Source organism: Rhinatrema bivittatum, chromosome 1 (assembly GCF_901001135.1).
Source record: "Rhinatrema bivittatum chromosome 1, aRhiBiv1.1, whole genome shotgun sequence".
Lineage (NCBI taxonomy): Eukaryota > Metazoa > Chordata > Amphibia > Gymnophiona > Rhinatrematidae > Rhinatrema > Rhinatrema bivittatum.
This window is the reverse complement of record NC_042615.1, coordinates 96473293-96486806: the sequence shown is the minus strand read 5'-3', so window position 1 is coordinate 96486806 and position 13514 is coordinate 96473293. Positions and strand designations below refer to the sequence as shown.

At 44.5% G+C, this 13514-nt stretch overlaps 1 protein-coding gene across 4 annotated transcripts in view; it reads right to left on the bottom strand.

Annotated features, from left to right (window-relative positions):
• HPGD (15-hydroxyprostaglandin dehydrogenase) overlaps positions 1-13514 on the bottom strand; it is a 306229-nt gene that overhangs the window by 66289 nt on the left and 226426 nt on the right. For all 4 annotated transcript variants that reach the window (XM_029577562.1, XM_029577483.1, XM_029577727.1 and 1 more), the window contains one exon: positions 11102-11198. In XM_029577562.1, the coding sequence (XP_029433422.1) occupies positions 11102-11198 (97 nt within the window). The remainder of the gene's footprint in view (positions 1-11101; positions 11199-13514) is intronic.

Below are 13514 nucleotides of genomic sequence, written 5' to 3'. Positions count from 1 at the left end.
TATTGACTTGCTGCCCGGAACCATGCCTCCTCGAGGTAGGGTGTATCCCTTGTCCTTGCCTGAGACTCGGGCAATGTCCGAATACATTACAGAGAACCTGGCGAAAGGGTTAATTCTCCCGTCAAAGTTGCACGCCGGGGCGGGGTTCTTTTTTGTTAGCAAGAAAGATGGCTTCCTGAGGCCCTGTATCAGCTACCGAGGACTCAACGCGATTACGAAGCGGGACCGCTGCCCACTCCCACTAATCCCGGAGCTACTTGATGGGCTCCACAGTGCAAAAGTCTTCAAACTGGACCTACGCGGGGCCTACAATCTAGTTAGAAACCGCCCTGGAGACGAATGGAAGACCGCGTTTAACATCAGGAATGGGCATTACGGGTATCTTGTGGTGTCCTTCGGCCTTTGTAATGCCCCAGCGGTCTTCCGGCACCTGATGAGCGGGGTGCTGCGGAATCTACTCAACACCTGTGTGATAGTCTACCTTGACGACGTCCTGATTTACTCCCGTGACCTGCCTACGCATCACCAGCATGTCTGCCAGGTGCTCCAAATACTCAGGGAGCACAGCCTATATGCTAAACTTGAGAAATGCAGTTTTGAAAAAACTTCCCTGCCGATCCTGGGTTATATTGTCTCTGCAGACAGCTTCCAGATGGACCCGGAGAAAGTCGCTGCAATCAGGAACTGGCCATGGCCGAGGGGCCTCAAGGCATTACAACGCTTCCTCGGTTTTGCTAACTTCTATAGACACTTTATCCCTGGGTACTCTCGTATTGTGGCTCCCCTGACTGCGCTCACCCAGAAAGGAGCCGATGCGACGGACTGGCCTGACCAAGCCTGCCAAGCCTTCGAGGATGTTAAGAATTCCTTCCTGCTAGACACATGCCTCCGCCATCCTGACCCCAGTCAACCATTCGTAGTAGAGGTCGACACCTCAAACCTGGCAGTCGGAGCAGTGTTGAGCCAACACCTCCCATGTTCTTATTACTCACAGAGGTTTTCCCCGGCCGAGAGTAATTAGTTGTGTTTGGGTTGTGAGAACTGGAGTCTAAACATCGAGATGCAAACTTTTGGTACCAAAATCAGGGTTTTTCCCCCCTGGGGTTACACACATGTGCCAAAATCCTTTGATGAATGGGTTCTAGTGTATCCTAGTACCAAAACTGATAGACTCAATTCATCTAGGCTTTTGTAATGAGATTTTAGTGACAGAAGTTCATTTTAGGTGCAGTTTTTATATTTGATATTTTAAATATAGTGGTAAGAAGAGGGTAAATGTTATATGTTATGCTTTCAAAATGCTGAATTCTTTTTTTTATTTACCTGTTTTGTTTAATATTTTTTATAACTTTAGGGGTAATTTTCAAAGTCATTTATGCATGGATTTATCTGCATAAATAATTTGTTATAAATTTTCCTAAAGTTTGTGTGCATAAAAGTATGTATGTAACTTGATTTCATGCACAATTTTATGTGCACGAAGAGGCATTAAGGGGGAGGGCAGCGTTGGGATCTATGTGCATACGTCTGATTTTAAAAGGTATGTATATAAATTAGCTCACACAGGCTATGTGCTGCTAAAAGCGCAGTTGAGTTTGTGTGAAGACAACCTGGGGCTCTGAGCGATTGATCAGGTACAGGCATCTGAACAAACCAAGCAAACAAGTGCCGTTGCAGAGAAAAGTCAGTAGTGGTAGTCAGGGCCTTGGAACGATCACACAGACACAGGCATCTACACAATCTGGGCAAGCAGGTACGAGAGGGTGTTGTGGTGAGGAAAAAGCAGTGCCAGCAGCTGGAGCCTTGGAACTGACAGTTAGCCACACATGTTGTGTAGAGGAGAGAGGCACCGCTGAGTGTGAAACGGCAGCTGTTACCATGGAGCACTGGATCAGACACAAGAATGTGGCCATCTCAGAAAGTGCAACTGGGGGGCAAAATAGGGATAGGGCATTGCAAGTCTTTCCAACAAGGTCACAGGAACGAAAGAAAGCAAATGTTGCTTACCTGTAACAGGTGTTCTCACAGGACAGCAGGATGTTAGTCCTCACATATGGGTGACATCACAGGATGGAGCCCAATCAATCATGGAACACTTTTGTCAAAGTTTATAGAACTTTGATTGGCACCTACTGGGCATGTCCAACATGGCACTAAACCTGCAACCAGCAGGGGACCCCTTTAGTCTTGTTTAAAGCTATAGGAAGTGCCAAAAAATAAAATAAGAAAATGTAATGAACCCAACACTGCGGGGTGGCGGGCGTGTTTCGTGAGGACTAACATCCTGCTGTCCTGTGAGAACACCTGTTACATTTAAGCAACATTTGCTTTCTCACAGGACAAGCAGGATGGTAGTCCTCACATATGGGTGAGTATTGAGCTGAGGATGTCAGAGTATGCACCAAATGTACCCAAAGACATGCAACAGGCACAACAACTAGGGTGGAATTTGGTAGAGGGCATCCTGAACCCTAACAGGCAGGCGGAAGGGTGTTGGTACATCAAGTTGCAAAAAGGTTGTGCAAGACAGATTGGCTGAAGATGGAATCTTGTCTTCCAGGCTTGTCTAAACAATAGTGGGCTATAAAGGTATGGAGAGAACTCCAGATAGCAGCCCTACAAATATCAGGAAGCGGCACTGAGCATAGGTGTGCTACTGAAGTTGCCATGGCCCTGACAGAGTGTGCTTTCACACGGTCTTGAAGTGAAATGCCTGCTTGCTGATAGCAAAAGGATATGCAGTCCACTAACCAGGAGGAGAGAGTCTGCTTTCCTACAGGCTACCCCAATTTGATGGAAAGGAAAGAAACAAAGAACTGAGTGCTTTTCCTGTGGGTAGCTGTATGGTCTAGATAGAACGCTAGAGCCCATTTACAGTCAAGGGTATGCAGATCCTGTTCTCCCGGATTAGAATGGGGCCTGGGAAAGAAGGTGGGTAGTATAATGGATTGATTGATATGAAACTCCAATATTGCCTTAGGTAAAAACTTAGGGTGAGTGATGCGTACTACCCAGTCGTGCAGAAGTTTAGTGTGAGGCAGATAGTGAATTACAGGCCCTAGTTACCTAACTCTGCGAGTGGATGTGATTGCCAGAAGAAAAATCACTTTCTATGTGAGATAGCGAAGATCACAGGATTGGAGAGGCTCGAATGGTGATTTCATGAGCCATCCCAAAACTAGATTGAGGTCCCAAGAAGGGGCCGGAGGGTGAAGTGGAGGCTTGAGGTGGAGAAAGCCCTTCAGAAAACGTATTACGAGGGGTTGTACTGAAATAGGAACATCTCCTACACCTTTATGGAAGGTGGCCACTGCACTGACATGCATTCTAATGGAGGAAGTTTTTAGACCTGATATTGACAAGTGCCAGAGATAGTCTAGAAACTTTGTGGTGGAACAGGTAAAGGGATCAAGGGACTGAGAAGAACACCATGATTTAAACCTGTTCTATTTGTAAAGATAAGATTTTCTCATGGAAGACTTCCGTGAAGCAATCAGGACACGGGAAACTGGCTCTGAAAGGTTGAGTGGCTGAAGAATTAACCTTTCAACATCCAAGCAGTCAGGGACAAGGCCTGAAGATTGGGGTGGCATAGGCACCTGCCGTTCTGAGTGATCAGAAGCGGGTCCTTTCCCAAGGGAATATGCCTGCGAATGGAGAGGTCCCAATGGATCGGAAACCTCACTTGGCATGGCCAGTGAGGTGCTATCAGGATCATGCTTCCCTTGTCCTGATGTAGCTTTACGAGAGTCTTCAAGAGAAGTGGAAGTGGAGGGAATGCATATAGGAGACCGGTTGCCCATGAGAGGGAGAACGCATCACTTGGCTGTGAGTGTTGGCTGAGAGTGAGAGAGCAAAAGTTCTCTACTTTACGGTTTTGAAGTGACGCAAAGAGGTCTATGTGATGGTAACCCCCAACGCTGGAATATAGACTTGGCTACCGTGGGGTTGAGGGATCACTTGTGTTGTGGAAAGGTGCGACTCAGCTTGTCCGCCAACACATTGTCCACTCCTGGCAAGTAGGTGGCCTTGAGGTACATCGAGTGGGAGAGGGCCTCCGCCCATATATGTGCCGCTTCCTGACACAGTAGGTAGAAGCCCATCCCTCCCTGTTGATGTACCACATGGCTACCTGGTTGTCCGTCTGTATCAAGATGACTTGGTTGGACAGGCAATCTCGAAACATCCTGAGAGCATATCTGATTGCTTGTAGCTCCAGGAAATTGATTTGGTGTTTGGCTTCCTCTGGAGACCAAGCTCCTTGGGTTTGCAAATTAGTGACATGTGCTCCCCAGCCAAGATTGGAAGCATCGGTGGTAAGAATTATTTGAGGATCTGGAGCCTGGAAGGGTAGGCCTTGGAGGAGATTGATCTGATTTTTCCACCAAGCTAGAAACTGACGGAGTGGGTCGGTGATGTGGACAATGGTCGATAGTGGTTGGACGGATTGAGTCCATTGTGACCTTAGAGTCCACTGCATGACTCTCATGGCCAAGCGGGCCATTGGGGTAACCTGTCCCGAGGACGCCATGTGTCCCAGCAGCATGAGAAAGTGATGTGCAGTCGAGCGGTGTTGAGACTGTAGCTGGTGTGCGAGAGAAATGAGAGTGAGAGCTTGCTATCGAAAGGTGTCCAAGTCTGCCCCTATGAAGGACAAAGTTTGAGATGGGACTAAGCAGGATTTCGCGTAATTGACGAGAAATCCTAGTCAAATCAGAGTGTGTAAGGTAAGATGTAGGAACGACAGAGCAGCTTGCTGAGTGGGAACCCTGATCAAGCAATCGTCGAGATAGGGGTAGACGTGAACACCTTGATTCCTGAGGAAGGCTGCTACTACTACGAGGAACTTGGTGAAGACTCATGGTGCAGATGCCAGGCCGAATGGTAGCACTCTGTACTGATAGTGCTTGGGGCTTACCAGAAATCTGCGATGAGATGGAGTTATCGTAATGTGTGTGTACGCGTCCTGGAGGTCTAGAGAGCAGAGCCAGTCTCCTCTTTGCAGAAGAGGAAGGAGGGAACCCAAGGTTACCATCTTGAACTTTTCTCGTTGGAGGTATTTGTTGAGGGCATGCAGGTCCAGAATTGGACGAACGCCGCCTGATGTTTTGGGGATTAGAAAGTACCGGGAATAGAATCATTGGGCCCTGTTGGAAGTAGGGCACTGGTTCGATTGTTCTGGATTGAAGGAGTAGGGAAACTTCCTGATCCAGAAGTAGTGAATAGTCTGATGTTCCCCACATCAGCCAAGGTGGGGAATCCAGTGGGATGGAGAGAGAGTTCAGGTGATAACCTTGAGAGATTATGGCAAGGACCCACTGGTCCGAAATGATTGTGTGCCACATGTTGTTGAAATGGCACAATCGACCTCCCACTGGTATCTGTGGCAGTGGAAGCTGGCTGCTGCTCCCTATGCAGGAGTCAAAAACTGGAAGCAGGGCCCGGCTGAGGAGCTGCTTGTGGCTTTTGTTTACGAGGTTGACGAGACTAGGCCTTCTGGAAAGGTCTCATAGAATGACCTCTAGATGGTGGTGGATAGGACTTCTTTGGACGGAAGAATTACTTTTTGGTGTCCTTCCTGAGTAGTTGTATAGAGGAATACTCAGAAGGCATCAGAGAGAGTTGGCAAAGGGTCTCATGATGCTCCTTGAGTTCCGCCACCGTCCGCTGGATCTGTTCACCAAACAGATTGTCTCCTATGCAAGGCAGATCGGACAATATGTCTTGTACTTCAGGGCGCAAGTCCGAAGACTTAAGCCAGGCCCATCTTCTTGCAGAAATAGCAGCTGCAGATACCCTGGAAGCGGTGTCGAAGATATCGTAAGAGGACCTTATTTCATGTCTCCCAGCTTCAAAACCCTTGTGAACCAGGGTTTGTAGCTGTTCCTGGAATTGCTGAGGCAGGGACTCTGCAAAGTCTGTATCTGCTTGAATAAGACCCTATTATACTGGGTCATATACAGCTGATAAGAGGTGATCCGAGAGATGAGCATTGATCCCTGGAAGACATGCCGGCCAATGGCATCCAGGAATTTCTGCTCCTTACCTGGGGGAAGAAAGAGTGGGGTTTTCAGCATTGTGCCCTCTTTTGGGCAGATTCTACCACCTCAGTTTGGTGATCCAGATGAGGTTTTTGGAACCCTGGGGCTGACTGGACCAAGTAAGTGGTATCTGCTTTTCGGTTGACTGGAGCTACCGAACCAGGGTGTTCAATTCTTTTTAAGAAGATCCAAAAGAACCTGATGGATAGGGATGGATGTTATTTCCTTGGGAGCATCCGGGAATTGTAACAGCTCCATCATCTGGTGTCTATCATCTTGCTCTGTCTGTAATTGGAAGGGAACAAACTCAGACATTTCCTTCACAAAATTTATGAAGGACAAGTTTTCTGGAGGACAACGCTTCCTGCTTTCAGTAGGAGAAGGTGGTAATGGTACATCATCGGTGTCGGGGGGGTTGAATCATCAGTCCAGGTGTCATAGGGATCAGCACCTGTCCCTTTAGGAACCTGAGAAGGAGGGGACGAAGGTATTCCTGAAGGTCCTGGTCTAGGCTCTGAAGGTATCGAGGGAAGTATTGGAGGCACCAATGAAAGCATCGAGGGCATCGATGGATGGATCGGTGGCATTGATGGCTGCATCAGCATCAATAGCTAAGACATCGGCAGGACTCCCGATGGAGGAAGACAGAACAGTGTTTCTCCTCCCTATGACAGAGTAAGTGGAGAAGGCACCAGAGTCAGTGACCCAGGAACCATCGGTGGAAAAGTGGCTATAAGCGCTTCCATCTTCAAGAGCAGCGGTGCCAATGCTGCCGGAATGGGATCGGTAGTCGGTTCCACAACCAGCACTGGTTTCGGCTTTGGAGGAACTTGGAATCTGTGCATCGCCTTATCGGTGGCCTCCTGAACCATCCGGTCCAGCTCTTCATGAAGACCTGGAGCAATCAGCCCTGGCTCCGGAAGGGGAGAAGGAGGCAGAGGCATAGCCGGAGGGACCACCGTTAAAGGCGGAGTTGCGGCTCCCAATACCCATCCGGATGAGGGTTGCCTTGGTGACCCAGTCCCAGAAATGGTAGATGCCTTTTCTGGACGGGGTTTCTTCGATGGTGGCTCGGACGATGGCGAAGTCGATGATTTTCCTTCATCGATGCTCTGAGGCTTTCGGTGTCGATGCTGATGTTTCTCTCTATGATTCACTCGGTCCCGAGGGGGAGTAGAGGTAGTCTATGGCCGGGAAGTTGTCGACGTCAAACAGTCATCAGTCGGTGCCCGATGTGGCGCGAAGTGGACGGTGCCGGTTCAGACGACGTCAAAGCAATAGATGGCGTCATAGTTTGAGAACTGAAGAGAAGTTCCATTTTCTCGATTCTGGCCTTGCGACCTTTTGGTGTCATTAAGGCACATTTGGTGCAAGTCAGGACATCATGCTCGCACCTGAGGCACATTATACAGACTTTATGGGGGTCTGTTATGGACATGGTGCGAGCGCAGTCAGAGCACCGACGGAACCCCGATGCCATGGCCTTTGAATAATTGAGCTGCGGTGCGGTCGACAGCCAGTAGGCCGCAAGGGCAAACTCAATGGTAATCGACCGAAAACAGGTAAGAGACTTACCGGAGTACCGTGGAAGCAATACCCCTGTGGAGTATGAAAGTTTTTAGTAATTCCGTGAGGAAAATTCCTGTCAGGCATCTCTGTGGAGTTCCTTAACCCGCGTGGCTACTGCTGCGTGGAAAAAAGAAGACTGAAGGGGGACCCCTGCTGGCTGAAGGTTTAGTGCCATGCTGGGCATGCCCAGTAGGTGCCAGTCAAAGTTCTAGAAATTTTGACAAAAGTGTTCCATGATTGGGCTCCATCTTGTGATGTCACCCATATGTGAGGACTTCCATCCTGCTTGTCCTATGAGAATGCTGGTTTCATCTGGGTGTATAGCCTTTCCAATTTGTTAATATTTACATTGGTATTTTGTAAGCTAATTGAATTATAAATGCTTATGAAAAATTAACAAATCATCAGTAGTTAAATTTGAAGCTATGATGATTAATGGTACTGTTCACAGGTTGAATTAAGCCTCTTTGTGATCCTGTTGGCCTGTGATTTCCTGAACTCATTTAAAACTATGGTCCTCAGAATAGGAGTTGGGAACCCAGAAGCACTGAAAGATTGCATTGAAATACAATCTGGTCCACGTTACAACTAGGGAGAAGGTGAAAAATCTGGGCATGAATCTGGAGTCTAAATTTCATTATGAGGTGCATGTAGCTAAGAAAGTTCAAAAGATTTATGGTACGTTAAGAGTGGTAAGGAAACATCAGCTGTTTTTGGAGGCAAATTATTTTAAGATTGTGGTTCATTCACCTGTTGACTTGCACCTAGATTACTATAATGGTCTATTTGAGAGACCTTAACCACTGTAAAGAGTCCAATGTGAAATGCAACAAATATATTCATCAACTATATGGCATTCACCAAACAACTTTCAGAACAACAACATAAGCATAGAATTAATGAGACCATCATAACACCCAGCAGCTAAGACCTATATTTGTCTAACAGTTTATGGGGGTCATGTATAATCATCATTCTCAAGGCAAGGCAGTTCAGAAACTTTTTATAAAAATGTTTTATGCATGAGCCAAAAGTAAAATAATTACTTCCCTCCAATGATAATTGTCTTTCTCTTCATTATCCAAACATGAGGAGTGAAAAGGCTTCAATCACTGTGTTCTGACTGGTGTACTTTGCAGGAACCTGACAAAATACTATGTTTCGTATGACTTCTGTATTAGGGGTAATTCATATGCTCGGTAGCCTCCAAACTATTCTGGCTCAATAAATGGCAACATAATTTTCTACTGACTATCTCAGATTAGATAAGTTAAACTGGTCTTGTCCAAGACAAAGTTTACGATTTAATCAAAGGGTGTTACTTAAGGTTCTTCTTTTAAGATGGTGTGAACAGCGCAAGTCAGGGCAAAAGCTTTTTCTATTTTGGCAGCCATTTTCTGGAATAAGTTGTCTGTGAAAGTTAGATAGCAACTGAACTGTGTCAGTCAGAAGAAAATTATGGTCACAGAGTGATTTCTGGATGATACCATGATATTTAATCACTTGCTATTTTTAAAAAAAAATGTACTTTTTTTTCCTGAAGTTTGGTTATAATGTCCTTAAGGTCAAACCCTTCAAATTTCAAAAAAATTGATTAAGTAAAAAAAAAGGCAGAACAGTAAAAATTGCTTTAGATCCAGTTGGGTCTTAACCCCCAAGGTATGAAACTGTATCTTTTGCAAACTGCATAAGGTGTTCCTTAGGACCCTTGATAATGATATGCTCTAGAATGATATAAACAAAAATACTTTTTGGTTAACCAATTAAACCCATATTTTTTAAGAGTAAAGCATATATTATAATTCAGTTTTCATTGTTTGATATATTTTAATTATGATACCTTTATTTATATCCTCACTAAAGTATCTTCGCCCTCAAAAGGAGGGTTTAGGAAGTGATCAGAAAGGAGTAATGAACTGAAACTATAAGACTGATTTATTATAGATTTTCTCCACTTTTACAACAGTGTTTTTCCCTTTGAAAATAATGTTATGGCATTTTTTTTGTTAATAAATCTGGCACAAGTTTTGCACTGCAGCAAAGCTGGCACAAACTTTTAAGAATCACTTTCTCTTTTCTTTTTTATTCCAAAATTGCTTTGGTCAGCAAATTTATTTACAAACTGTTGGCAAACGGGTGATACAAAGGATCAGTTCATATCCACGGCATTATTACAAATGTTACCAGGAATTCACCCGGTATGAAATTCAATGGAAGGAACTTAATTTTTAAATTGAAAGCATGTTCCCATTCTAGGTACTACCTAGGCTCCCATTTGACTCTTCTTATAAAATCAAAGTAAAATTAATTGATGCAAGAATAAATTTTCAGAATGATTCCATGATTGACTGATGATGTCACTTTGTTCTAAGCAAGAAATATGAATGAAATAAAAACATAACAATTAAGGATGTGCATTTGTTAAAAACAAATTGCAAAAATGTAACAATAAGGGCAATTCAGGGGGCCTGAAATGAATTGGGGGCCCACTCAAATGAAATGAACCTTATTCATTGCATTCATTTGAAATGAAGGCATCAGGCCTATGCCTAAGCCAAAGGCCGAGGCCCAAAACAGGGGCTATGGCCTAGGCCCAAGCATGACACCGGAGCCTTGGCCAAGACATGAGCCTCACTCAGGGAACAATCACTTATCTGATCCAATGCCAGGCCAAGTCCTAATGAGCCGAGGCCCAAAACCACATCCTGGCCTGGAGGCTGGGTCCTGATACCAAGGCCTTGACCCAGACTCAAGCTCGATGCCAGGACCCAGCTCAGAGATAGTCTCAATACCTGGGCCTCCGCTGGTGCCTCAGCCTGGATCCAGGCCCAATGCCATGGCCTGGACTGGGTCCCAACACTTGGATCTTAGCCTGGGTTCAGGCCTAGGCCCGGAGCCCAGGCCTTGGAGATCTCCACGAAACAGTCCTCTTCTATCTTCTTTCTTCATAAACTGATGCCATGCACTGGGGTCACACCAGATTTAATTAACGCCTTGCTTGCACCCCATTTTGATATACGGCATTGTATAGCATTGCCATACATCAAAATACTGCCATCCACTGTAAAGGCCTAAATTAAGTTTGCGGTGACATATCATGGCTTTGGCCTATACAGGCCTAGGCTTTGGCTTGTGTCTAGGCCTTACCGTCGGCGGATCCCCACCAGATCAGGTAAGTGGGGGCTGGGGAGGTTCCTGGCCCCAGTATTTTTCTGGGTGGGAGGGATAGGTGTTTGATTTTTGTTTCACAATTAAAACAAATCAAATGTTCCACAAACCGAAATTTGTGGGAAAAACCCTACTGAAAAGGAACCAAAACATGAATTGCACGTTTATTTTAAGATCCATTTGTATATTGGCGAAACAATATACTACTATTGTCACACTTTCAAAAGGCATGCCTACATATTACTGTAGAATTTAATAGGTAGACTAAATTAACTGACAGGGAAAAACCTATATACATTTAATTAAGCAATAAATTGCCTTACCTGCCAATGATGACATATTAATAATAACCCCTCCTTCACCTCCATTTTGTGTTTTCATATATTCAAGGGCAAGATATGTTCCTTGTATTGTCCCAATCTGAAATATAAGATAGAAGAAAATTTTAAAAAGACATGAAACTGGCTCTTTTCTATTATCTATTTTCTATTATCCCTTATTGTCTTACTCCCTTATATTGAGAATTAAGATTCTAAGAATACAAGTTGGTAATAAATATGGTTCATTGTTTACAACTGTTCAGCTCATTCAAATGATCTGCCTCCAATCCATCAACCGCCTCCATACCAGTCTGAACCTGGTCCTTAATGCTTCCAAGACTGAACTCCTCCTCATCTCTTCTGACCACTCTGACCCATCCACATTGACCCCCCCCCCACCCTTACACCCCGATCACGCATGTAAGAGACCTAGGAGTAATCTTCAACCACTGTCTGAACCTAAAGAAATCCATTAACACAACCAAAGACTGTTTTTATAAACTACTGAAAAGACTCAAACCCCTCCTCCAATTCCATGACTTCAGGACGGTCCTCACGCTATTTGCCAAAATAGACTATTGCAACGCTCTCCTCCTGGTTCTCCCCACCTCTACCACCAGACCACTACAGATGCTCCAGAATGCGGCTGCCAGAATCCTGACCAACTCCAGCCGAGTAGCTCATATCACTCCCATCCTCTGGAACCTTCACTGGCTTCCAATAAACTACAGAATTCTATACAAGTCTCTCACCATAATCCATAAATCCATCCACAAACAGCTACAGCTCGACCTTCAGACCCCTTTCAAACTTCACACCTCCACTAGACCCATCAGAGACGCATACAAAGGAACCCTGCAAGTCCCCTCAACAAAAGCCACACTTCACTCAGCCACTAAAGAACAGGCATTCTCAACAGCGGGACCTGCCATATGGAATGCCATGCCCTCGGACCTTAGACTAGAACCCTGCCTCCTAACATTTCGGAAAAAACTCAAGACCTGGCTATTCCTTCAAGCCTTCCCATAACCTTCAGAAACTCCAAAATGCCACCTAATCATACCTAGTCATACTCAAGCAGTTCAGCATCCGCTGCCAGTCTAGTTGCTATTTACCTTATCTATCCTTTGCTTTCCGGCTACCTCAGCCTCCCAAGTTCTACCCTCCTTGTTTAATGTAACTTTGCTTCTCATAAAATGGTTTGTTTAAAGTTGTTTACCTCCCTTGTTCTGTGTAAACTGAAAACTGATGTGATATGATACTTTTCATGAATGTCGGTACAGAAAAGAGTTAAATAAATAAATAAATAAATAAATAAATAAATAAATACATACATACATACATATTGTTTGAGATTCTAAAGAACACCAACAAAGAGATGCTTTTCCTACAAGCTAATAAGTACATATGACATAAAGCAAATAAGGCTTTCAGAAAAGAATAAAATCTGATGAATTTTCACTCTTGGAAGTGTGTTATCTGATAGTTTACATAAAGGTAAAAAATGCAGTACAATGTAATCATTAAACTCTGTTGGAATCTGTCAGGATTTGCCCAGTAATGAGGTCTATTTTACAAGCCTGAACAGAAACTGTGGATTTGTACTTTACTCTTCACTGATAACTGTGTTCAGACATTTACATTTCTTGCTGACAGCTAGTAAAATGTATTAACATTAGGGTAGGACTGACCCTGGCTCCTCCCCTAGAGGTTATTAAGATACACAATATAACAATTAGAAGTTGAATAATTTCATGACAACTTTATTTGATAACCTGACAGGGGAATCTTTCTGGTTTCTCAACTTTTATATTCTCTGTCAAAAACTCCATACTCATGATATTTTTCTTTAAGGGGGAAGAAGAGAATGCCATCCGGAATTTATATTCCGCTTACCATATGCAGCCCACCAGGGCTCACAACTACAGGGTCCAATGGCTGACACATGCATTAATGAGATTATTTGTCCCAATAAAATTGGACTTTGGCTGCCACCGACTGGGACAAGACCCAGACATCTAGACTAGATCCTATCCCAGGCTCACCCAAGCAACTTAAAACAGGCTGGAGAACTAACTATAACCTGAAAAAATCATGCCTTTAGGCTCCTCCCCATATCCTAACCCTCAACCTTGAGCACCCTGCCATAGGATCTTTTCCCCTGTCCATATGGGCATTCATGTGTACAATGAGCAGCAAAATTCCCACTCAACTAAAAACACAGTCTTAGAATATTGAAAAGCAAAACTTCAGGTATAGCTTTTATTTATTATATACTGACATTCAATCTGAGATATCACATCAGTTTACATTCAGGTACTGTATTTCCCTATCCCCAGAGGGTTTACAATCTAAGTTTTTGTACCTGAGGCAATGGAGGATAAAGTGACTTGCCCAAGGTCACAATGAGCGACAG